Source organism: Poecilia formosa, unplaced genomic scaffold, assembly GCF_000485575.1.
Source record: "Poecilia formosa unplaced genomic scaffold, Poecilia_formosa-5.1.2 Scaffold263, whole genome shotgun sequence".
NCBI classification, from domain to species: Eukaryota; Metazoa; Chordata; class Actinopteri; order Cyprinodontiformes; family Poeciliidae; genus Poecilia; species Poecilia formosa.
The window spans coordinates 86,127-113,472 of NW_006800202.1; the positions used below are offsets into that span (position 1 = coordinate 86,127).

Genomic DNA, 27,346 nt, shown 5'->3' on the forward strand with positions numbered 1-27,346 from the left:
AACTCAACATCACTACAGTTTAGAGCTGATCTGTTCGTTCATTTTTAGATTAATTGATCAATAAACTGATAGCAAGGGATGCTTTATAGGACATTTTTTTATTTTTACAGAATTTGAACCAGGTGAAGCTGAAACAGCCACCTGACCAGTTCTGGGTAGAAAAAATGATATTTTTGTACAGCTTTGATTAATTACTGTTATAACTGTGTTGTTCTTTCAGTAAATGACCTTTTCTGTGTGTGTACAAACTGTCTTTTTTACAAGGCATCAGAAAAGCCAAGCTATAATGTCAATTTTAAAATCACACTAAACTATAATTATGACTAAAGTGCTCAGTTAAATTTGAGTCCTTCAGTGCAAAAACACAAATTGTTGTCAAGTATTTTTATTCTAGTTTCTACTGCAAGTATCTTTGTACATTTGAAATAAGACTAAACTAACTTACATGCAAGTTTTCAGCAAGAAATATGAACTTTTTTATGTCAAAGATTCCTAAATATTGATGAAAACGTACTTGTTGCATTTTCAGATTATTTCACTTATTACATGAAAGAAATAATCTACCAATGCAACAAGTACTTTTTCATCAATATTAAGGAATTATTTACTTGAAACAAGTTCATATTTCTTGCTGACAAGTTGCATGTAAGTTAGTTTTGCCTTATTTCAAGTCTACTAAGATTCTTGAACTAGAAACTAGAATAAAAATACTTGGCAACAATTTGTGTTTTTGCAGTGTTAAAATAAGTAGGTTGTAAAAGTATAAAAATATTTTGCGGTGCACTTGTTTTCTTTCCAAGGATAACCTCCAACAGCAACATGAAATGATGGGAATGGCCTCCCAGACTGGAACGTCTCACTCCTCCCTGGCCACCACTCCTCCCTCCACCGTTCAACCTATGCGGCAGAGCTCTGTCGCTCCGCCTCCCAGCCAGCGCGTCAAGTCCCAGACTTCCCACCAGCTATCCGTCAGTGCGGCGGCCGCGCCTGCCGCCTCTGGTAAAAGCCGTCCGCAGAGCGGGAACCTCCTCCAGTCTCCAGAGTCCGGCTACGGCGGCAGGCAGCACGGGTCCCGGCAGCTATCAGTCAAAGACAACACTGCCCCGGGTCTTCCCCACCAGCAGAGCTCTGTCAGGGAAAGCGGGAGTCCACAAGGGACCACCAGTCAGAGCACTCAGCAGTCACCACAGCAGTCTCAACAGCACCTTTTAAAACCCACCATGAGTAAACAGGTAACTCCTGCACACTGCCTATGTCTCATCTTCTCCGGGTCATCATGACATCATCACAGCTGTCTCTGGAGGATGTCTATGCATGGTTTTTATATAATAATTATAGACACTTTGAATAATTTCCTAGTGGTTATGAAAACAATTTCCAACCACTTCAGAGTTTTTTCTGAATTTAGAAGTTATTTTTTTATGCATTACATTTATGTAATTTTGTATTTTGCTTGAGTTCTGTAAAGTACTTTGAATTGCCTCAGCATACACTGCAAAAACACAAATCTTACCAAGTATTTTTGATCTGTTTTATAGTGCAGATATTTTACTTGAAATAAGACAAAGCTTACAAGCAACTCTTCGGCAAGATATAGAAGCTTGTTTTTAATCAATCAATTCTTAATATAGATGAAAAATTACTAGCTTCACTGGTCGGTTATTTCACTTATAGCAAGGCAGTTTTCCCATGTTACAAGTGAAACAGTCTGCCAGTAGAACTCGACTTTTTTATCAATATTAAGGACTTATTGACTTAAGCTCCTATATCTTGCTGAAAAGTTAGTTGCAAGTTTTGTCTTATTTCAAGTGTTCTAAGGTATTTGCACTAGAGCCTAGATAAAAATACTTGTGTTTTTTTGCAGTGATACATGTGAAAAGCCTTTCTGTGCCTTCTTGTCCCATAGTAGGCCTTTCTCCTGTCTTCCCAGGGCTCCCAGTCACCTACCACCCTCAATCCCCCGACCCCAGCGAACGAGCGAACCGTGGCCTGGGTCTCCAACATGCCTCACCTGTCGGCCGACATCGAAAGTTCACGAATTGACCGAGAGGATTTCAAGCTGAAGGAGTATTCAAAAAGCATGGATGAGTCACGTATGGACAGGGTAGGCGTCATTTTAACACCACTGGTTCTTTTCCTGAACCAAATGAAGACAATATCAACACTGTCAGGAGACACAATATAAACACAACTGAGCCCAAGTTGTAGATGTTGTTGACTAATTTAATTAACAATTACGAACAACATGTAGCCATAGATCCTCATATATTACTAAAGAAGGATTTTTTTGTAGAAGCTGAATGGGTTTAATAACACTTTGCATGAATCTGATGTTTTAATAACCTAAACAACACATTAGAAATCATAAATATCTTTGTTGTAGAGGTTACATGTTTATTTAGTCAATGATTTAGCAGAAAAAAGTGTTCATGATTTGAAAACATAGCTTATCTTCTTGATATACAGTTTCATTTAATTGTGATGAATTAATTATATACCCTGCAATGAACTCAGTTTAAATTATTAATCAAATCCCACCACTGTAGTTTTACATTCCATAAACTGTATTTCTACAAAGTCTTGACTTTTCTCACTTTATTTTATATGTTGCTTCCGAGGAGCAAGATTTTTGGTTTCGAGTTTTTATTCCATCTTTTATTACTTTTTCACTCTGGTTCAGTTGAGTCTGACTGCATGCAAGAAACAAACTGCAAACAAATTTAAGGTGGTTCAAAACTACACAATGTGTTTGCATTTATTTGCCCATTTGAGCCCTGTTACCTCCAAACATGTCAAACTAAGCTGTTTCCTGTCGCCGCCTCAGGTCAAAGAGTACGAGGAGGAAATCAACTCTTTGAAGGAGCGTCTGCTGATGTCTCACAGAAAGCTGGAGGAGTACGAGAGGAGGCTCCTAATGCAGGAGCAGCAGACCAATAAGATCCTCCTCCAGTACCAAAACCGTCTGGAGGACAGCGAGAGGAGGCTACGACAACAGCAAGTGGAGAAAGACTCCCAAATTAAAGGAATAATTAACAGGTAACTGGAGGCTGTTTTTGGGATGGAGGGCAAAAGACGGCTCTGTGGTCTTTCATAGGCAGATGTGGGGAGCATTTAGTGACAGAAGACATAATTTACCCCTGACATGTGGTAAAAGTGGCAAATTCTCTAAATGCCAGATTGCTAAACATAATTAAAATGATTCTAATCTGAGAAGTGTGTAAACGTAGAGGACTTCCACCATACAACATAACTAACAAGTTAAATCATAAACCTGGAGAAGTACTAACAGAATATTCTAATGTATTTCCTAAAGAACAAACTACTCTTTCTTTTTACCAGATATCTTGCTCTGTGTAGTGCAGTGTGGGAAACCTTTCAGATTTATTAAATCGTGTTAGGCAGGGAACTTTACATCGACAAGGACACCAGACAATTTGCAAAGAGATACAACTGAAGTGAGATACTTTCACATGGAGAGCAGAAATCTCTGTCTTGTTAAATAAGTACAAAGGTTATGTTGCCCTGATTGTTTTCAAAGCTGAAAAAAATAGTATTTGATTTACCACTTAGGAATTGCTCCGGTAAATCTGTTGTCAGATCCTCACGATGCGGTTTGTTCTTTGTTACAGCATCGTATTTAGCAAACTGCAGAGATCTGGAGCTGAGCCTTAATTTATTGGGTGATTTTGTGAAATATCAATGAGGCCAGTCTGCGAGAGCAGCTCTTAGTTGTTATTGATCTCCAGCAAATTAAGTGGTTCATGAGTAAGAAGTGGAATATCGATCGCTTCTCAGCTGTGTTCAGGCATGAAACCAAAACAGTTCCTGCGTTTTACGATTTAATGTGAGGCTGCACATTAGCAGTGATTTACTGTGGGAAAGGTTTAGCCAAAAAGAAAACTCTGCCATATTTTCACATCTTGTGATAGTCATCTTGTGGTCTGCAACTGAAGGGTAGATATCTGTGACAGAGAATATTGCCACTTCTAATCCACTCCAGGAAAGAAGACTCGGAATGAAGACAGGGAGTCCCGCTGGCCCGTTAAGGAAAACGCATCTGTAACGCTCTAACTGAGCTTATAAAAGAACCTTAAACCATCCTCCCTCATCCCGTGCTGTTGCACCCACCAGCAGCCATTTTTTTATGCTCCTTTACTGAATTTTGGAATCATATCGGATAATTCCACCTAGTTTTCCAATATTCCAGAGGATTTCCCAGTAAAAGCACAAAAGGAATGACAATTTAGTAACTCCAAAGGGGGAAAAACTGCACTTTTTAAATGATTGTTATGGACTTTACTACACAGGACTCTGGAAGACCGTGGTTTGATATTAGCTCTTCCATTCCTGACGAAGGTGAACGCTGTTCACTGAAGGACTGCTGATGTTTCTCTCCGCAGAAGAAACATGGGGACTAATACCTCTCTCCTTTTTTGTATACATAGTATGAGGAGGACAGAACATCACAGACAAAACTTGAATCAATATGCTGTGAAGATTCGGGCAGAAAGGCATAGAGGAACTATGAGAACATTAGAGAATAATCACCTGGGTTATCTCCCTCTGGAGTATACAAGTGAATACTGACTTTATCAAGGCATACTTGTACCTTGACCTACTTTGACCTTGGGATGAATTAAGTAGCAGATCTGGATGCTTCCGAGTCAGTTTCTACTCACAGACCACTGAGCCAGACCGTGCATTGCAGGACTTGTGCATCATCTGGACACATTAGGAATGTGAATGCACATAAGAGCAATGCAGACAGAGTGCATGGATGCCAAGAAGCAACGTCTCAGGCCATCCTGCTGGGTTGACTGGACTCCAGAATCTAAGTGAATGAACAAGTGCAAGCATAGCCTTATGTTCTGTTTCCTCCTCAGTTGACTTTTACATTCAGCTGACACCTTATGGCAGATTATTTATGGTAGAAATGCAAGTTCAGGACTAATATGACTCCTGGGTTGGCTTGCAAAAATCTTGTCTTTCCCTGCAGGACTAAAATCAGTCTGCATTGTTTTTTCTTTCAGAGAAGCCTTAATGCTCTGTGCGTGAACTTCACTTTTAGCTCAGAGTATCTGTCAATAGACCAGGCCTGGTCTCAGCAGTCTTAATTTAAACCAAAGCCAAATGCTACAGGAATAGTTTGGATTTTTGTTTGAGCAAGGTTCTGTGAAGAGGTTATGAGTTGTTAGTATCTTCTATCGTACTACAGCAGCATGGATGAGGAGAAGAAGTTGAAACTATAAAGTAGCAGCCAGACTAAAGCAGATTTCTGACATCTTAAAGCATCTTCAACCTGTACTCATGGATTTGCGCAAACCTTAGTTCAACACAACAGCAAAATGCTAAAATGATTGACATGTTTTTCCCCAATTAAAATAAAAAAATATTCCTCACCAGAGCAGGGAGGAAAACAAACCACTGCTGCCAGTGAACACCAGATAACAAAGCGTGAATGAAAACATGACAAGTTCCTCATTTCCACCACTTGCTTTGCACTTCTGCTGTAGTTCACTACAAAAAGTCTGACAGGTGGGTTTTCAAGCAAAGTGTCATAATTACCAGCTATTTTTGCATTGTTTTGGTGTGGAGTGCTTTACATAGTTTCTTCATCTACTTGTTTTCTGAGTCAAAAACAAGGAAATCGCATATTCTTTATGTGACTTAATGTGCCAGACTTTGAGATCTCTTACATGATGACTTGGATAAACACAAATTGAAAAAGCAATCTATAATTTTTTACAGTTATGTTTTTGATAGTTTCAGTTTGTCATATTCACTCAAAGTAAAGCTCTTTTACGTTGATGTTTTAAAAAATGGGGAAACTAATGCAATCAAGATGGCCAAATTATTATTTTTTTCAATAAAATTTGCCTAAACTGTAAGGAAATATTTGAGAGTAAATTTGTTCTATGGTAGAAAACAATTTTATGTTCATTGTAAAACTGGGAAGGCTAAAGAATCTTAGTTTTGATCCAAGATGAGTTTATTTAAGGAGATTCCTGCTAAAGGTAAGAAATGGCCCAACCTCTTAACAAAACCCTGCATCCAAAAGACAAAAAAAATAATCCAAACTATTCCTTTAAATTTCAAGGTATGCTAGTTTAAATCTACTGAATCCACTTTACCTGTAGCATATGTATTTATAAATATGTATTTTTTTGTTTTTAGGTTTAATATCTCTTTAGTTGGCTACACGTTTTATCACTGTATTAAAATTATAAATATACATTACATTATTTATCTTTCTCAAGCTGTTTGCTTTCAGTTGAAGAGATGGAGCGATGCAACGAAGAGAATCAAATCTATGGTCTGTATTGCACCTATTATAGTAATAATCTATTTTTTAAGATAATCCATATCATATTAAACACAATGATGCAAGAGCCATAGCAGTAATGGTATATATAGATATATACAGAGTAAAAGTATATGACAGTGAGATATTTTAACTTTGCAATAGCTAAGCTTTTAGCCGGAGAAGCGCAATAACCCATACAATATGTCCAGATGTGCTGTTTGTGCAAATGCACATGCAGGACTCTGATATATTGTATGCATTTTCTGTACATAAAGAAACAGTGACTACCTGCCAAACTCTTCTACCAGGTGCCATCCATGGTATCTGAATAAAGACCTGGAGTACTGTAAGGTGCAAAATGCCACAGAGGCAACATGACAACCATGACGCAACTTTATGACAAAATGCTAGTTCTGCAAAGTGTGAACTTAAGTACTTTAAATTATTTTTTGTTGTTGTTGTTTTTTTGGTTTATTCTGTACAGTTTGTGACTTTTTTTGCTTCTTAATTGAAAGCCTGGAATGAATATTATTTATTATTGAAAGCAAACATGACTTTCTTTTTCTCTGTATGATTTTGCTGTAAATGCTCGGTATGACTTTTTGACCTGCAGTCTGTCATTGGTGGTGTCCAGTGACATGGTGATCAGAATAGGTGTTTGAGAAAGTTAGTCAGTACTGTCATTGAACTTATGCAGTCTTATTATTATTATTATTATTATTATTATTATTATTATTATTATTATTATTGTTATTATTGTTTTAGAAACCACATTGCACTCATTGGTAAGAACAGTTATGCAGCTGGAAGGAATGGCCTAATTTGGACATAAATTGTCACCTATTCAGTAGGAGTGCACCGATTGCAGTTTTCTGGACGATCACTGATCTTTTGAAAGTTTCTGATCTTGGCCGATATTGAATTTTTTTTTTTTTTATGTCTGAAAATTCGCTGAATACAGCAATAAAGTCGTTAGGTTGGCAACAGTGGGGTGATGTTGTGAACCACAGCAAAAGCAGACAGGAGCAGATTTACTGACCTTTGCAAAGGTAGATAAAATTGGTTTCTCATGTCAGTATCGGCAAATCGCAGATCACCTAAAGTCAAGGAAATTTATTGGTGCACCACTACTATTCAGTCAGCTTATGAGTGTGTCATTGGTTCAGTTGTCAAGGAGCTGGCATGTCTTCGAAGGAAACTAGAGAGCGCAAGTTTTGTTTTTAGCTTTAGCTTATTGGAGTAGCATTTTCCACCTGAATGAAAGGTAAACATTCATCCATGTTCTTATCCAGTTATGGCTGTATAACATTAGCAGAATATGTGCCAGCTCCTTGCAAACTGATTCATTAACATACCCATTGCTGGTCTGCATGTGGTTCATACTCAAAAGTCCAAATCAACCCATTCCTTATAGATGTTCATGTCAGTGAGCGTTCTTTTCTTTTTGTTTCAGAGTTATAGGTAACTTTCTGGTGTCCATATATCTGCCTCTCTTTAGTAGCAAGAATATATTGATAGGCTGTATAGATTGTACTACAGCATATCTGATGTTTTAATCTTGCAAATTAATTCACAGTGGTAATGTGTGTGTGTGTGTGTGTGTGTGTGGGTGGGTGGGTGTGTGCTTGTGTGTGACTGACATGGCTCATAGCAACAGCCAAGGGTTTGTTTCTCAGTCTTTTTTAAAATTTGCAACAGATCTGTATAAAGTAGCTGCAAATATTGAATATTTCTTGTTCTAGAATGAACACCAGTTTGTTGGATGAAAGGCAGATTTTCAATCAAAGAGTTGAAGCTTCTGTTGCACATGTTGGAAATGAAAAACCCAGTGTATCTGCAGCTGCTTTTTGAACCAGCTCTGTCGTTTCGTTGACTTCTCATCTTCTAAACTTTTGTCTCCTGCCTTTTTTCTCTGTAGCACAATATTCAGACATTGTGACCTCATGTTTGGTAGATGCATTGTTTTTATTTTTGACTAAATGTACGACTTGACCTCAAAAGCACACTACTTGAACTGGATTTTTTTGTGACATATCACCCACACAAATCATTGTCTGCCTTTTGAAGTCATGTCGAATCTTAATGCTGTATAACCATGTTCCATTCCATTGTTCTCTGGGACGGTGCAAATATTTCTGTCTGTGCTGATGGTTTACCTAATCTCTTCTTCTTTTGTAAAATATCTCTCAACTCTGTACATTGTTCATGGAATAAAACATCCAAACACTTCTGTTTGAAACTTTACCTGTGGATTTTCATTCTTTATTGTCAAACCTGTCCTCTGTGTTCTCAATTAAATCATATGAATGTGATGAAAGGCTTTGATGATTAAACCCTGATTTGATTAATTAAAAACTAATTAATATTAATTGCAGAACTGACCTCTTTATTCACTATTATGAAGACCTAACTTAACACTAATCTCTTTGTAATGGTAAATACGAAGACATTTGCTGTTGTGAGAGCGAAATGAAGCCTTGAGAAGCAAAAGTCTTTATTTATTCTTGGCACTCATCACCAAGCAACAGCGTTTCAGCCAGTTAGTTATAAGACAGATATGTGTGAGAAATATCATTGGATGACTGTCTGGAGTAAATCCCTGGCTCATGGACAATCACAGGAGCTGGGAAACATGCACGGCCCGCTGGCTCATGAAAACTGCAGCGACGCTTTCACTCATATCAGTGAGATGAGGCTTTGAAATGATTAGTCAAAGGATTTTCTACCCGTGACTTGGTCAGTTTCTGTTACATAAGATGGGACAATTCCCTAGGGATAATTGGGTTTTGTTCGCCTCACTGGAAACCAGGCCTAATTTTCCACAGTTGGCCTCGAATTGCACTTTGTAAACACCTTAAATTGGACAGAAACACTTTGATAAACCCCATGGGGGTGGGAAGAGAAAATGGCTCCATGGGATGAAAATTGGCTCCTGAGCATGGTTTGGGTGACTGCTGCTCTGCTCTTATTGGCAGCTTCAAAGGTGTTCAGCTTATCAGGTGTTGGGGATCAGATATGAGATGCAGGTGACCAGGAACTTTGTCACGGTAGTTTTGTTGAGTCCGAAGTTGGAGATGCACCTGCTCAACATCTTGTTAAGCTTGAATTCCTAATGCTCCCTCTCTTTTTGCCCCCCTCTCCACCCTCTGTCTCCCTCTCCCCTATCCTCTCTCTTTCTCTCTGCTTCCAAGACTCATGGCTGTGGAGGATGAAATAAGGGGAGGAGCCATTTACGAGCCAAAAACCAGGATTTTCGCTGATCAGGTCTGTGAGATGGCTTCTTCTCTCGTCGAGTCCGTACGTTGGCCCGTGTTTTCCCCCTTTCTGCTTTTCCTGTTCTCTTCCTCCCCTTGCTGTTGCTATGACCTGGTCTGCTGTGTGTGTGTGCGTGTGTGTGTGTGTGTGTGTGTGTGTGTGTGTGGTCCCTCTTCTGACTGGACTGCCCTGTCCCTGACCTGTCCTTTATGTTTGGGTTTGAATGGCATCCGTCTGCAAGCAAAACGAGACGCTTTGACGATGAAAGACTGTTACTGTTTGCATTCCTCAGAGCTATGGAAAGTCTGTCTGTGTCTGTGGTGGTGTTGCCGGATCCGCAGCTCTTTTTGAGCAGGTCTGGGTTCAGAACCGCCTGAAATTAGATGATGCAGAACCCGGGGGTTAAATGAAAGCTAACTGTGCAGCGTGGTCACGATCCTGAGGCGGCTGTGTCTTCAGGAGCTTCGTCACTGCGATGCTTCATGGTCTCGGGCCCCCTCCTTCTCTTACGCTGTCAGATTGTACCAGGCTCCTTTAGTGCATGAGTCATTCTGTAAATATAGTAAGTCCATGTTAGCATAACGACTCACGTAATGTTCTGCCGTCATGTTGCTAAGAAAAATACAAGAAATCAGAGTAATTGTTCCTTCATTGACGTCTGCATCTCTTCATCATGGAAGAAAAAAAGTAAAAAAAATCAGTAACACTAAAAATAATATAACATTAATGTCCACATATTGTAAATATTAAAATTATGATTGCTATTTATGCATCTTGAATTTCTGTTTACACTTGTATTTAAAATTTGGAGACACTTTTAGGGTTTGGGGCATTTTATGGTTCTTACATCCTCTTTCTGTCTTAAAGTTCATCTTATTTCCACTGTTATACTGTAACATTATCCTGTTAAAAGACACCTACAGACAGTCCCACTTTAAAATATCAGTATTTATTAAACAAAGATAATGAAAGCAAATGAAAAAGGAGAAATCTAAACTTTATTTATTAAGGGGAAAGGCCTATCCAAGCTGATGTGTATGGAAAACAAAACCAGAACGTGCAAGCAGGGACCAAAACCAAAGGATGCAGCTGAAAATTTTAACTTTTTCAGGTGAACCTTAATTCAGGTTAATTCAAATCAATATAATTAATTATGGTTATGAAGTTAGCATTAAATCAAACTGTGGTCAAATTTTTTGTTTGAATGTTGCAGGATAAACGTACGTTGGTGGAAAAGGTTCAGGTCCAAATGCATTCTGGATGTTAAATTAAAAATCTAGAGATGATCTGTAATGTTTCTCATGAGCCTTTCTGCTTTAGCATGTCCTAATGCGAACACTTCTGTCTTTCTTTGGACATATTTTCAAAGTTAACTCACTTAAAGGCTGGGGAGAAAAAATCAAAGGAAATGCTCAGGGGAGATCTCCATTAGTTTCCCTTCAAAGCAGCAGAAATCAAAAAGTTCATTAAGTGTGCCATGAGAACAGAGGATTCATCTGAACAAAGAGCTTTATTACACATTTATAACTACAACATTAGAGCATTTCAGTTGAATGTGATTCAACAGGACGAAGTACAGTCAGCTTCTGCACTTTGTCCAAACTATATATTTTTTTTAATAAATGTATTTGTAGCTTTTCATTAAATCCTAGAGTGAGAATAAAGTGGATTTTGTATAGAAGTAGAGATTATGATTCTGTTAAGTGGGAATCAATAAAGATATGACCTCAGAATGAGTTTTATTAAAATAATAGGTGTTAAATGTTAATTATCTAAATAAAAAAGAACCTTTGACACAAGTTTTCTTAATTTATAAATTATTTGTGATTAGTAGTTATTCAATGAAGATTCCTCATCTGGATGAAGATCCTCAGTGGTACTCTTATGTTATTGGATTTTATTTACCATTTCCAATGGATCAATATAAGATTAAACATTGACAATCGATTACTAAATGTCTTGCAATTTTTAAAAGTGGCTCAGTTAAATAATTTATTGCAATAGGAGAGCTATAATAGAGCAGGAAACAAAGAAACAGAGAACATAAGTTAGATGAATTTACCGTAAATAAACCTGTGCCTAGGGTGGCCTCTAGTGGCACAAATTAAAAAATGCATCCAATTGAATATTTTAAATGCAATACAAGAAGTTACTACTTTACAGCCACTGTTTTGTTTGTTACTTTTTGACTGTTTTAATAACATGTTAGTGCAACAATATAAATATTTTATGGTATGCTACTAATAAATACTACAATAGGTAAATTCAGTATAGATAACTTTTGAATTGCATTTTTTAGGCAGTATTTAAATATTTCTATTTAAAAATGGTTTGCTTAGTGGGAAAACGGTTCTGTCACATTTGATTATGATTATACTTTAGCTCTTCCTCTCATTGTCGCATCGTTTATGAGTGTCTGAATCGTTGTGTGTCCAAGGTAGTTACGTTTTGAAACAATTGTTGCTGATCTGTTTGTGATTTTACATAATTCAGCGATGTAAATATCTTCTGGGTTTTTAATCTGTATTTATCTCTCTGTAGAGTTGATGCATGATGGAAATAAGCATGTTGTTCAAGCTGTATTTTTCCCTTTCTGAACCAGGGAATGTTCCAGATTCAGCTGTGAAGCCAGTTAATCAGCCGTTATCACATCCAGATGTCGTTTTGGAGTTGCACGATTTAACACCTTTTTGTTTTCTTATTGCATGACTTCTGCTAATGATGAGCTGCATGGCATGCTGCTGGAAGGCTTTCAGGTTGCTAAGCATCTGAAATTGTTTGGTGTTTTTGCAATCATGTTCTGTATCTGTATGTAAATGTGCTTCAGGAAGGATTTTATATGTATATTTACGTTCTTGTTTTCTGTTCACTTTGTGTTGTATTGTATGTGTTATGTTTTGGTGGCTGTTGTGTTTCTCCTCGGCCCTCACTGCCCTTCTGAATCCTTTCGTCTTGTACACCAGCTTTCCCTCCTGATTTTGGCTCCCTCCTCCCACCTCTTACTTTTAGCCTTCCTTTTCTTTCCTCTCCTCTTCTTTCCTCTCCTTTCCTCCTATGTTGATGAGATACGGTGATTTCTCTTAGGGGAGGCGTCAGTCCATCCTAGTGCAGCCCCGACTTGCGCCTGTCCCACCCCGAGTACCCAGGTAATAACCCAAACCGCCAAACTTTCACTCCATCCATAACTGCTGCCTCTTTTCCACTTCTACTGTTTTCTTTGTGTGCATCCCTGTGCATAAGCAGCACCTTTTAAAATCCACCGCAGGTCAACACACTTTATTTCCCCTTTCATCTTCACTGCAAAACACAAAGAGGTCTATCACAGAATATTTGCACACATGCATTTTCAAATAATAAAATATGTGATGATAGAAAAAAGTCTCAGAAGCTAAAGTCCAAATAGAAACATTAAAGTTCTTTTCATGAAACTTAACAGTTTCTTACCACCTTTTTAAAAACAGAGAAATTGTTAAGTAAAGGACAAAAGGAAAAATATTAGACCCTCAATATTTGTTGGAGCTTCAGTCCCATTCTTTCAAACATTAACTCTGGTATTTTTAATCAATTTAACCAAAGAAATTCAATGACATGGTCCGTCTTTGTTACAGACTAATTTCAACAGAAAGCCTAAATATAAAAAAAAATAATTGAACAAATAAAAACAAAAGGAGAAAACAGGGAGATCCAAGAGCTTTCACCGATTGGCAGCTGAGACATGGAACCAACAAGCAACAAATAAATCTATCAGTAATAAAAACGGAGGGAAGAAAAAAGAAGAAGTTGGCTCATCAAAAATCTCATCTCGGTGTGTAACAAGAACACAGAGAAAAAAATTGAAAATGTGAGAATAAAATAAAAATCCTGAAAATGAGAAAACTTAAAAGAAAACTTATGGTGGACAAACTTAATAAGAAACATATGATATAAAGGAAAATAAGACTACAATAAAAAAAATTCCAGCATGTTATGGGAGTCATCTTCAAATTTTTATTGAGTTAGGTAGAGTTTTGTTTTCCAAGCAGGAAGTTACTTTTCCTCTGCTTCTAAATAATGTGTTGCATTCTTTCTCTGACAGACCTCTAGTAACACTTCACTTGACTGACCTCAGAATTAACTATTTATGTTTGTATTTATATGTTGAGAAAATCAGACAAGCAAGTTTCTACAAAAATGTGGTAAATATTTGGTCTGAACTATGTAATGTATACTTTATACTATATATTACTATGCTAATAATCAGCAATCTATATAGGCCTTTATTTTTGTGTTTTGCTATTAAAATATTAACTTTCAATAAATATTAAATATCCATTCAAGGGGTATTAAGATTATCATGCATTAAGTAGCTACATGTTTCAGCTAAATTGCAGACATGATGTTTCTTTTAAGAATGTAAATGGAGAAAAAGTATAGCAAGCCAGGCGGAGCTGAATTGTTTTGTGGATCTAGAGAAAGGACATGAGAAGACAGAAGAGGAAGTCAGAAATATGTGAGGGTAGGCAGCTGTGAGGGGTGAATTTGGGGATAGATAAGGGATCAGCTCTGAGAATTACTTCATGACAAAGAAGTTCAGGAACACTGGAATGGTTTAACTGTCTCAAGATTTTCTTTTGGAGTGACTAAAGTGAATTGGAGAAGGATGAGTTTGGCCCAAAAGCCAGATTAGGTCACATTGGGGGCATTTATCCCTCTGGGTCTGGGTCTTTCCCTCATGTAGAAGAGTTTTAATTGCTCTTATCTTGAAGAACAATGGTGGGATAGAGGATGAAGCAGATAGACAGACTGAGGTTTTTGTCTGCAGTAATGTGAACTTATATCCACTCTTACAAGTGGATATAAGTGAACATTACTTATATCCACATGCTGGAAAAAAAACAGGTAGCTGAAAGTAGGATACAAGGAGGGAGCTGGAAGTAGTGACATCTTGTACATATCAGATGGATTATTATTCCATTATTAAGTTATTCTGCCATGTTTCATGGCGAATTGTCTGATTTTGAGGTTTGGTCACAGCCACATACTTTGATGTAGCAAAAAACATTTTGATAACTTTTGATAACCATCCATGGATGGACGGATGGAAGGATGGATGGAAACTCAGGTTTAGCAGTTTGCAAAGGAAGTTAGAAAGACAAGAGATGGTTGAGACATGTGCAGAAGAGAGTTAGTGAATATATTAGACAAAGAATGATGAAGAAGGAGCTGCCATGGAGGAAGAAAAGAGGAAGACTATAGACAAATATCATAGAGAAGACAAACATGCAGAGGGTTTTTGTGTCTGAGATACAGCACAGTTTTTTTTTTCTTCTATGGTTTTTACAAATTAAAAAAACATTATTCATTTGGTATGAATTGTAAAGAGTGTTTGACAAATACAATAAAAATGAATTTGAAAGAAAAACAAAACCAAATGCACACAGGCACTTGTTTTGTGGCTCCACGAACTTCAGTACAGATTTGTGAGCAAGACATGTGAAATTAAATGTTAACATTTTGGGCATTTTTTTCTTGCCCAAAATGGAGCTTTTAAAACATTCCCATTCTTGTCAGTGAATCTGTCTGTAAGTTATTAAAATTCCTATATTACTTCTCTTTTAGCTGTAGCTTATGTCCTGAAATACCATGTTTTTGTTGGTTTTCTTTTAGTTATCATGCTTTCCTATACACACATGCATACATTTGCCTTCAGGGTGCATCCGCCTCCTCTACACCCCAGCATCTCCATCACCCCCACACCCTCTGATAAACACTGGGAATTATGTGAAATCTCCGTATCTGTCCCAATCCTTCCCCAAAGAACACTGATTACTGTGCACATGTTTTCTGTGTTTTCTGTGTCTTTCAGTGAGTTTGTGTTTGAATATTTATGTGTTTTGTGTTTGTGTCCAGCACCTGATTGTGTTTGGTTGGTTGTTGATGTAAGCCAGCTGTTACTGTGTCAGACGATGTCCAACACTCATTCTGTATTTTGATGTTCGATTCTTTTGCTGTGAAGTTAGAGTTTTTTAACCAGAAAGCTTGTTGCTCCAAGGCAAAGAGTTATAAGTCTTATTAGTGATGAAGCCCAGAAATACAACAGGTTTTAATTTCAAACATTGGGGTGAGAAAGACTGAACACTTTTCTTTAAATATCCTCCTTCCAAATTGGAGTAGACAGAGGTGATGTGTAAGATATGTCTTTTTCTTTTTTGTGCACACTTGTGTCCTTACATAAACCCTAACATTTCAGGGCTCCACTAAATGTGCTGTGTTTCTGTCTCCAGTACTGAAAAGCTCATTACTTTTAAACAGAAAGACCACAACACTCTAATTAAATGCATTATGTAGTTAAACACCACAGCCACAAAGAGCCAAGCAAGTTTGGTAAGTTAAAAAGGATGTCAGTCAACATTTTGCCATGCGTTTGTTCACCTGCTTGATCTCTGGGTTTAATAGACATGTGTATCATTCTACACATGGGTATTAAACTACACTGTTGGTTGTGTTTGAGTAACTGGACAGTTGTCACTCAGGTTGTGTTACTGGCATCCTATTACTGTTTATAGCACCAGTTAGCAAAGTGTTTTCATTCATTTGGTTCTGATTGAGAAGAGAAAAGGCCTGGTAGTTCACATTAAAAGAAATTGGGGGGCAGACTTAATCTTTTTTGTTGTTTTTTTTTCTCATGTTTTTAAGCAAAACAGAAACCCTTCCACTCACAGCGATCACAACCACGAGATTAAAAATTATCTGCTGATAATTTGCTTTTAATCTTTTATTTTTTTCTACTGGATGCAAGCTGTTTCCCTTCCTTTCTGTCTCTTTTACAGCACTTCATTCCACTTGCATTACAATAATTCATGTCTCTTTTATGTAACATAAAATGATTTCATGCATGCAGGTTTTCAGGGGCTTGGTAAAGAGATTTCCAAACAAATCCATGCCAGACAATTTCAAGATGTACCAGCAAACTGTTAGATGAAGAAATAGGAGTGTTTGAAGTGGAGGAGGGATTAGATTTATTATTTAGTATCCTAACTGATGAGTAGTTTTTTGAACCATCACAGGTTGAAGAAACTGAAGTTTTGACCTGATCATAAAGCTAACAGGTTGTCATATTGGGGCTGGTTCCATCCTTACATGATTTGCTTAACTGAGATCAGCTAATATACTTTCAACAATGATGAAAGTACATCAGCTTCAACTTTGGCTTCAAGCAGTGCCTGCTGAGGTCCCCTTTTGAAGTGGGTACTGGACCATTATCCACCAAATCCAGCAAGTAAAGATGAAGTCCCTCAAACCAAAAACAGTCTCCCCTCTGGGAGACAGGCTTTTTTCCAATCAATGAGTCTGACTTTTTACCAGCAGTGCCAATCATTCTCCTACTCCAGAGCCAAATGTCACTGAGTAGGGAACCTAAAACACCACTCCTCTTCTTTGTGTAGTACTAAGCATTCTCTGAATTAACAAAAGCAATCTGCTTGAGAAAACTTCCATATACGCCTCAATTTTCCTTGCAAAGTTAGAAGCTAGTCTAGTGTTTCATGGCCATTTTGAGATCTGCATTGAAGCTCTTGAATCTAAAATGTGAATATAAGTTAGATGAACTTTTCATTTCCTCACAACAAACTTTAACTTGGAGGCTGAGAATGAGGATTTCCTCAAAGTTAAAGTACGCAGCCCCTTTGCTTTATAAGAGGAGCCACTAGGATCTCTGCTATCTTTTTGTCCTTTCCACCACCAGGATATTTTAACTACCTTGAATACCTAAGTCCCAGCGACAGCCGCGTTGATGTTTTTAAGACTAAAGATGTATCGGTCTAGTCAAGGTCAATATTATCTTTCTACATTTAAAGTACTGTTGGAAAAGCACGACTTCCTTCAGCGGATGATGCTTGAGGCAGACCAAAAGGCTTTTTTCTTTTCACATTTGAGTTTTTCATTTCCCATTATCTGCCAGTGCTGTCCAGCTTCTTTTGGAGCTGCACAAGCCTTGCTTCAAAATTTAATAGGGGGCTTAGCCTGGTGCTCATCTTTACATTAGGTATATAACACCAAGTTTAGGTATTAGAAATAAACAGCATTATCAGCATTAGCATCCATTAAAAAGGAATGGCATCCTATAACATTGGCCACTCATGCTTCACATCTGTCACATTCTGATAACAGAATATCCTTCTCAAGATTGGAGTTAAATGGAATGAAATCTCTCCAAGACATTTTAAGTTCATCTTGGCTGTATGCTTTGACACACTGCATCTCTCCAGATGATCCATTTCCTCGACCCGAAGGTAAAGGGAAATCACTTTCTTGACCACAGTAGAAAGTCAATGAGTTGGGAAATTGTAATTAAGCTGTTCCCTGTTTGCTGCTGACTATGTCAGAGTGGCTCTCAGGTGTAGTCTAGCCACACTTAAGAATGTGGTTCCTCGATCTATACTCAGTGATATTGCTGCTGTCCGCTCAAACTTCTGCACAAGCTTAACCCAAAGGAAGGACCTTCATGTATCTAATTCTAGTTGAAGCAACATGACATAAGACCCCATGCTCTCTGTACTGGTCCTATAATTTGGCCCAGGTATTCTTAACCCAGACATTGACTGGACTGGTAGTTATTGTGAATGGTATTGAACTGCACTTAATCTTTCTTGACATCTAAAATTTGCCATTGTGGCAAAACTGCCCCTGGTAGGGTATCTTATGGTGATTTTCTCATAGCCCTCTTATGGCAAAACTTTTACTGGTTTGCTGAGATACTGAGATCCTCAGGGCTAACAACAACTCAACAGAACTCCACTTCAAACAACTCAAACTCCCTCTTTCAGGCCCGTGTAAGGAGTGACCTCACCCTGATGTTTTTCACTTGCTAGAAAAGGGTAAGCCTTAAAGTTCCCATGAAATGTATACCAAAGTTGAGTCTGCTCACACAGCCCCTCTTTAGACATGCTTTCCATCAGTCTGACAGCAGCTGAATGTGTGCATGTCATGCCTGAATGAAAACCTGTCCGTCTTTCCTTTAGGTCATACCATGATAATTTTACATGTCATATCTGACATGTAAAGACGCTTCAGGGGAAAACAAACTGAAAAATTAGCCTAGAATAATGATGTCAAATTTAACCAATTAATTTCTCCATCATAATAATTATTTAAAGTTATTAAGCATTTTTCCAAAAATGCCTGAGCCAAATGAATGGGAGCAATAATGTTAAATGGTCTGTTTCATATTTAACCCAAAAAGCAGGGTAAACACTGCAACCACTCAAAATGCACCAAAAGATGATATTTTCCAAAAGATGATATTTTCCTGGAGCTGACAGTAATTGTCTTTGACATTTTGTACTGCCACTTTAACAAATGTTAAAATTGTTACATTGAGTTGTCTGGGAAGCGCAAAACATAAATTAGAGATGTTTTGTTTGTTTTGGGGGGTTTTTGCAGTGTAATATATTAGTCTTGTCAAACTCTGCTCAGTGCAGTAGTGAATTAGGCATTCAAACCTCGAGTTGGACTTTGGATAAACTTTCTTTTAGACCAAGTTTAGCTCGAGTCATAGTCAGCAAACAATTTGTCATAGACAGTTTTGATAATTACCAGAACTGTTCCAGAGCATTAGATGAGGGAGAGCAAGACGTTTACCAATTAAAAGCAGTTTCATGGGAACTTTAATATGATTTTTTTAAAAGGCATTGTGTCTTCTTAAGGTTTTAAGCTACTTGGTGAATCCATGCAGCAGCGCTGTCAGCTGTAGGTTGGCTCTGTTTGGTCTTTATAATAATTTTTGGGATTTTATGCTGTTATGCTTCTTAAATCTGGTGCTGGCATCAATGTGGCTTGCATGTTTACAAGTATAAGCTAAGCCTTTAGTATTTTAGTACAATTAAGATGTTTGATTAAGTTTTCCAGGTCATGTAAGAACGTGTAGATGATATTTAGTGGATTTTGCTCTTCGGTATGGGAACCTCCTGGCTTTGCCTGATGCCCGTCACACGACAAACACTCCTCACTTCTCATCCCAGGAGAATCAGGACCTTTTGGCCGTGAAGAATTTTAATTCCCCTTCATCTCCTCTTTCTCTGTGTCCCTTTTCCTGTGCTGCCATTTCTATTGGTGTTCGTCATGCATCGACCTCGTAACTCATTTGGCTCTTTCTCTCCTCTCTCTGTGTCTCCTCCTCTGATCCCTAATCATTTCTTTTTACTTTATGATTCCCTCTTGGTTTCTGCTTTGATCACCACTTTTACATGTCTCCATTTCCACCAACTCTTACTCCGTTTAAATGTTGACATTTCACCACTTCAAATCACAAACTTTCTTTCTTTTTTCTCTTCCCATTTTTGTCTGATTGATCCTGCTTTTCTCCTCCGGCTCTTAATATTATTTTCTCAACTTGACTTAATTGGACATATCCTTATAATCCATCATCCCTTCCATCGTTCATTGAATGGCATTTCTCCTACGACCATTTCTCCCTGCTCCCACTCCTCTTTTCCTTCCCCTCTCTCTCTATCTCGCTAGGAGGACCAGCTTTCCTCCCTGGGTTCAGCAGACCCCGGTGTGAAAACTGATGGTGGAGGGGGAGGAGGAGGAGGAGGAGGAGAACAAGGAGGAGCGGTTACCAACGATCAAGGCCCCACAGTCTCTTCCTCTGGCATTTTCTCCAACACATCGCCCCACAATGGAGTCCTCCCCCAAATTGTAGACCTTCCCTCCTCACCCACCCCTGATTCACAACTTAGTCAGAATGAAGAGCTCCGTGGCAATCTAAAGACAACTTCACAGGCAACTGGAACCACAGCAACGGCAACTACGGGAATCGCAGATTAAAGGGGGGAGTAGGTCAAACACAACAGCGAGGAGCCAAATCAGAGAGAGATGGCACAAAGGAAAAAACTGTCCCCCCACTCCTGTTTTGTTTCCATTTTATACAAAAAAAAAAAGACACTTTCTTGAAAACATACATGTGTCCTTATGACCCGGGCAAGAGAGAGAAGAACACTGTGAGGGAGAGAAATAATAATCACCCTGTATAATGCATAACACATTAACACTAAGGGCTCTTCAATGGACTTGATGCTCACATGGAGCTTTAAATAGTCTTGGTCTTGCAGGACAAGATCACGATACTTTGCACCTACTTTGAGTCTGTCACACAAAGCAACCTGCTGTTTGAATCCATCGCCTCTCTTTGACTCCATCACATAAGGATTGAGCACTAGACTCTTGCACCCCAAAGACTTCAGAGTAGCCTTTAAAAAAGGAAGCAGTACAAGCTGTAAACCCATGGACCAGCAGTGCCTTTTAAAAGTATTCATACTCCTTAAACCTTTTTCCATTTCATTTCGTCACAACAATAGACTTAAATCTGTTTTTCCTGGAATTTTATGTGACCAACACAAATTTGTGCATAACTGTGAAGTTTTTTTTTAATATTTCAGATCAATTTGTAGACAAGTCCCAGAGTTTAGCAGAGTCATTTTTAGCTGCACTTACAGCTGCAAGCCTGGTGGAACATCTCAACCAGCTTTGCACATCTAGAGATTAAGATTGTTGAGAACATCTGTGAACATCAGCTTTTAAGTCTTGTCACAATTTCCTAGAGTCTGGACTTTGACTAGACCATCCAACACATGACTATGGCTTTCCATTCATGCTCTGGCAGTATGTTGAGGGTCACTGTCCTGCTGGACGATGAACCCCGATGCATGTAGCCCAAGATCAAATTTAGTCTGACCAGATCCAAAATGTTTTCTGAGACCTTTTCATGGCTTCTGTCAGTTAAGTTCTTCTTGTCTCTCCTCCATAAAGACCAGATTTGTGAACTGCATGACTAAGAGCTATCTTATCGACAGACTGTTCTACCTGAGCTCTGAAGCTCCTCCACACAGCTTCAGAGCTCAGGTAGCTCTCGGCTGCCTCTGATTAATGCTTCCTTGCCTGACCTGACATTTTAGATGGACGTCCATGTCTTGTGTCATCCTCTCTCCACCTTCAGAAGTCGGACTAAAGACTCCTCTGTGAGACGTTCAAAGCTTTGGACGTTACTTTATAACCTAAACTTCTCCAGAACTTCCTCACTGACCTTCCTGCTGGGTTCACCATGCTGAAGACTTCACAGCAAATCTGGATTTATCCTGAGATTAAATTGCACACAGATGGAGCCTACTTATTATGTAACTTTTAAACGTAATTAGTTTGGTTTGACTTTATTTAGGGGCATCATCGTAAAGGGTATGAATACAAATGCTTTACTTTTTAGAAATGTTACTTTGGTTTTAATGTTTTAAAACCACAAATCTCCAGTTTCCTTAAATCTCTACTTTGTGTTGGTTTATCACATAAAATCCCTGTGCATTGACTTTTGTGGTTGTAGCATGAGAAAATGTAAAAAAAGTGCAAGGAGTATGAATATGTTTGCAAGGTACTAAAGGCGCATCGCTATCCTGAACAGCCAGCCTGCAGTCTTTCACGGGAGAGACGCGGTGATGAGCTCTGGCTTTTTTCCTAGTGCCTTTGAGAGTTTTTCAACAGGGTTTAACTACAGATGTGCACATGGGCATCCACCTTAGCTTTGTTAGAAGGAGACTTAAATGATGTGCTGAGAGGGTCATGCTCTAGGATCTGAGTTACAGAAAAACACTTTGGGAAACTTTTGTTTTGCTTTCTTCAACCTAAGGGACTACTTGTTTCCGGAATGAGCTCGTGCATTTTTTCTCTTCTCAATCTCAGAACTGATACATGACAAACTGGTGCTAAACAGAAACAAATGGTGCCATTTTACCAAGTGAGCTGTCTGTGTGTCTGCCATACCACTGCCTCGCTGTCTCCCCCTCCCCCTGCAACATGTTCTTGATGTGCCTCTGTCTCTGTTCTCTGCATCCTGTTCTGCTCCAATGTCTGATGGGGTTGTTTTCCCCCCTCTCTAGAAGTGCACTATTTCAATATCTGGTTGTATTTAAGGTCACCAAAAGCAGCTTCTTAATTTAGGATAGAAAAATGAGCAAGTTATTTAATTTCATGTTACAGTAAAAGCTCATTTAATTCACTTTGAGTGACAGCAATCGAACTTCTCCTCAAACTGCTTCTTTAAGTGCAGATAAACACAAGTGATGTTAATGGTTGTTCAGTGGAATGTATTAAATAATATTTTTCCATATAATAGATCATTTATAACTATATAGATTGTCTTAGATTAGCCATTAAGTGCCTGAGATCAATGTGCTTAGACGAGCTCAACCAAAGGGTTGATTTGTTTCAAAGTATTATATTGCACCCACATTTTAAAAAAAAGATTTTAAAATGTTCTTATTTTGATCAGATGTGTTTATTTAAAAGAGAATCTGACGTTTATTAGAATAACTTGACATGATTTTGAGAATAAATGTTGTGTCGTGTGTGTAAAATGCCTAAAAACGCTGCTGTTGGAAGTGTTTCTAACATGCATTCATATTCATTTTCATTTTGAACTGTCTGTTGTAAGATTTGTGTGTTTTCCCAGTCTGCTTCACATTCTGTTTAAATGTTGCGTGTGATCCGAGAGGAGGTCAGAGTAATTAGTTTAGATTCATCCTAAAACCAGTGAATGTTGAACCAAAACGTAAACACACTAGCAGTCTTAACGCAGGGACACGTAGGGCTACTTCCTCCTTTCAGTGTGAAATCTACCTGTGTGATGAATAATCCTGGATTAACATTGCTGTGAAAATACCTCAGTGACTCAGGTAAACAAGCAGTTGCCTCAGAGCTGAACGCTAACACACACACTCAAATAATTAAAAACAGGATGAGTCCAGCTTTGGAGAGACTGCCGCTCGATATCTATGCTTTAACAGCACCTGATCAAGCACCTCTGCCCCGTTTCTTCTCTCTCTGTGTCTCCCCTTGTTTTTCTCCCCCTTCTAGCCACTCTCAAAGCTTCATGGAGGACAATGTGGAACCTAATTGGCTGATGCACCATCGGCAGTCTTCGGGGTGGCATGGCCAAATGTCCAGAGCCCTCTCTCGTGACGCGATTGGCTGACAAAGGGAGAACTTGGGCCGTTGGTCCTATTCTCTTGTCTCTAGGGATGGTGCAATCCCCCAGCGGACCATGTAAGGAAATGCTGGGATTTCTTTCTTTTTTTTTTCACTTTACTTGGGCCCTCTCTCTCTCTGATTTGACAAAGGGATTGAAAATAATGTGTTTGACACCTCATTGTTGGATCCATTTTTCACCTACTTAAGGTGGGCTGGACATACTTTGGTGTTTGTAAGCCTGCCGAGCATGCAAAGAACAGCTATGCAGTCTGATCAATCAGCAGAACGGAGGAACACAGGCCAAGGACAGCGTGGTTCTCAAAGTAAGAGAGAGAGCCCTAAAGTGTATTTCAAAGGTGCTTGACTTCTCTTGTTATTTCAGTCCAAGCTGACTCATATTTAAACCTTTCATTTCCCTCTCCTTAGCTCTATCATTACAAATTTTGAGTCTTTTTTCTTGATTTTTGACAGACTTTATATTTTAGCTTTTCCTCTTTTTCGGAGTTTGATTTTAAAAGGAAACTAAATATGCACAGCCTATTTCAAAAACTGCTGAGGAACAAAAAATCTTGCTTCAAAGACGACTTTGGAAAAACTGGACAGAATGTTATTTATATTTCTATAACGGATTACTCTTATTATAGTATTTAAAGGAAAAAGAAACTCTTTATCAGACACCTTCTGGAGGAGATATTTATTTCTTGATAAAAATCCGATGGAGCGATCCATTTTATATGAACCGAGTTTTCATACTGAGACAATCTGATGGAGAACAAAGTTGCTCTAAAGCACTGAAGGGACGAACTTGTGTTCTACCTACTCCCCCTATACGACAGTTTGCACGTTGCTGTGACCAGCCTGCTCTTTATTTTTGGGTATTAATATTTAAAAAAATATTATAGAAAGACACGTCAGCGGATGTTTTCTGTCCAACAATCGCCGAGGAGCTCTCCATTTATGGACGATTTGAAAAGCCGTTGGATGCGGACGTTTGCTTCACGCTGACTGTGTATTGTGTAGAGTTTGACCAGAGCAGGGGGGATGAACTTGTTGTTTTCATTGTGGCCATATTTCCAGTCGAATTGCTGTAAAACTACTCATTTATTTCTGCAGCTGGACTCCGCTGACACCAGTCTGACCTGAATAAAAAAAATCCCTGCCATTTCTGCCTGACATGAGAACAGAGAGAGATATGTTAGAGGTCCTGCTGAAACGAGTGAATGTGTTTGTAAATACATAAATGTATAAATGTGCGTATGTGTTGGCTAAATCTTGTGTACATATTGGACATGTGTGTGTATATATGGTATGTCTGTGTGTATATAGTTTGTTTGTACATGCAGAGTGTACAGTTATTTTTTTCCTCTAATGTTTCTCTCTCTTTGTATGACTAGGTCTTCTCAAGTTCCAAACACCGAGGCATGAAAAGGTTTTTACACGTAATACTGACAGCTATCAGAGGCACTTTTTACACGCAGACTTAGAATATCAGCCAGGTCTGTCACTTCTAGCTACGTTCTCGAATAAGAAGCTACTCACATAATCTTAAGCTTGCACTCATTTTCTGACCAACTTAAAAAGCTTTTTTAGATAAGATTTGGGTGAGCAAGCATTGTTTGTACATATTATGGTCAAACCGAAACCATTTTTTTTTTTTTTCATTTGCATTTATTTAAAATGTTTTCAACTTTGCTTTGAGTTCTATCACTTTTGGTTTCTATGATATATGTTTGAGGGTGGTTGTCATTCATAGGTATATATTTAATCTGACAACCCTTATATATGTTTCTTGAAATTTTGCTCCCCAAATCCTGCGCTCATGGAACCGTTTTATGCAGGCAAATCCGTCCATGAAAGCATACCGTTATTACTTAAAACTGCTTGTTTTTGTATAGGTCCTAACTAAATAAGTGTGCCTCCTCCATATACTCTTACTAACCATAGATCCATTATCTCTGCTGGTCACACATGTTCACACCCTCCTTTACAAGCCATAGCCCCTTTTCCCCCTCAGATCTCCTCTATTGTTGTTTTTCCAGGACAGACCTTTGGGGATTTTGTGTATATTAATGGAAGAGTGGTGTTGAAGAGTGTTTTGCAGTTATATATGGATTTGTTATGAATGTGGATATTCTGCTAGTTGAGTTATTATTGTAATAATGATAATAATCATTGCCTCTTTGATTTTGTTGATTATTGATGCAGTTGAAGAAGATGGCATTGTTTCTTTTCCTTTTTTTCTTTTTTTATTTTGAACACACCGCAATTTCTATTTTTCGGGTGGGTGACAGCGGAGATAGAAATACATAATTAAATTAATAAATAAAAAGATATTTGAATTCTTACCTTGTAGTGTGTTGTTTTTAAATCAAGGAGTTGAATTTAAATACTTTATTATAAAATAAAGAGGCTGGACAGTGGCGCAGTTATCAGACCTGCAAAAAGGTCCTTAGCTCTTACAGCATGGAGTTTGCATGTTCTCCCTGTGCATAGATAAAAATAAAACAACACACAATAAAACTATATCAGCACTCCAGGCAGCACAAACCATCTAGAATAATAAAAAAAACAACAGCCAAATGGTTAAAAAAAACTAAAGTGACAGTTTGATCTTGAATTTCATGATATTTTATGTTTTAATCGGCATATCTGAGAAAAAGTAATACATGTACAATCTTTATCTTTATTATTTATTGAAATAAAAAAAAAATCCAAAATCAAAATCTCTGTCTGAAGAAAAACTAAGTTCGCCCTTGTTGCTTTCGCTAGATTTATGAGAGAAAGTAGCAAAGAGGTGAAAATTACCTGATTGTCATCACTGTGACCAACCCTACAAAAGCAGTTTGCAACTCTGAAGCAGAACGTAGAAAGATGCAACAATGCCAAGTTGGAATGATGTAGACACTTAAAGACAGACATTTTTTAACAAATCCCATGGATCAGGGTTTTTTTCTTCATGCTGACTCAATCCATCCAGTGTTTGGATGTGTGAAAACCTCACAGTGAGTTTCTCCTGTTTGGAGCTGCATAACGATCCCCACTCACCCGCAGCAACAGACGTTTTTCTTCTGTGATTCTGCTCTCAGAGGAGCTGAGTTGATCGTTTCTTCATGCTGTCCCCAGCCAGTGTGCCGAGGGTGATGATGGACCCAGGATGAGGGGATTCAGCAGAACACAGCATGCTTGTCAGGGTGCTACCCTCCCAATGCTGATCGCCTGGAGACCTTCAGGCAGTCTGGCAACACGTGACATTAGAAAGAACTGGAAGAATACAACACAGTGGAAGAGCATGGTTCACCCAGCAGGAACACTTGTAAAGTGTTCAGTCTCCTTTTAGGGGACATTTTATGTCCTGATTTCCATCTTAGATGTCTAATAACACCAAACAGTGCAATGATGTTACCTTTTATTAAATGTTCTCTAATATCCTGAAATGATGTGACAGTAAAATCATTTTTTGTTCATTTTTTAATGGAAACAAAAACAGGACTATTAACAGATCTGCACATATCAAGCAAAAAGAATTATCCCAGTCTTTAGTGCAGAAATTATTTTCATGTTTTATTACATTTTCCCATTGTAACTGGCCAAACCTTAAAGGAAATCATGTCTCTCCAGCTCTAGCCATGGATTATAGGGATGCACAATAATGCATATCTTTGCAGACCTCTGCTGACAAGTAGGAGAAATTACAAAGCAATTGAAAACCTAAAAGTAATAATAGCTATCAACTTATGCAAGTCTTTAGAGACATACAGCTTTTATGACTGCCTTAACAGCTCTACAGTGAAA

General features: G+C 38.2%; 1 protein-coding gene across 7 annotated transcripts in view; it reads left to right on the forward strand.

Annotated features, from left to right (window-relative positions):
• The window catches only part of syngap1b (synaptic Ras GTPase activating protein 1b), a 54,710-nt gene extending 30,003 nt beyond the window's left edge, over window positions 1-24,707 (forward strand). Inside the window, exons 15-20 of one of the 7 annotated variants that reach the window (XR_001664552.1) lie at window positions 801-1,232; window positions 1,931-2,104; window positions 2,825-3,036; window positions 9,496-9,568; window positions 12,162-12,705; window positions 23,441-23,478. Coding sequence is in view for 5 of the 7 variants with exons in the window: in XM_016680945.1 (XP_016536431.1) it covers window positions 801-1,232; window positions 1,931-2,104; window positions 2,825-3,036; window positions 9,496-9,568; window positions 20,057-20,365 (1,200 nt within the window). In the remaining 2 variants the exon portion in view is untranslated. Of the gene's footprint in view, window positions 1-800; window positions 1,233-1,930; window positions 2,105-2,824; window positions 3,037-4,000; window positions 8,549-9,495; window positions 9,569-12,161; window positions 12,706-20,056; window positions 20,444-23,440 lie in introns of those variants that run through there. The other 6 variants (XR_001664553.1, XM_016680947.1, XM_016680946.1 and 3 more) reach the window with 6 other exon arrangements.
• The last annotated feature ends 2,639 nt before the right edge of the window (window positions 24,708-27,346 follow it).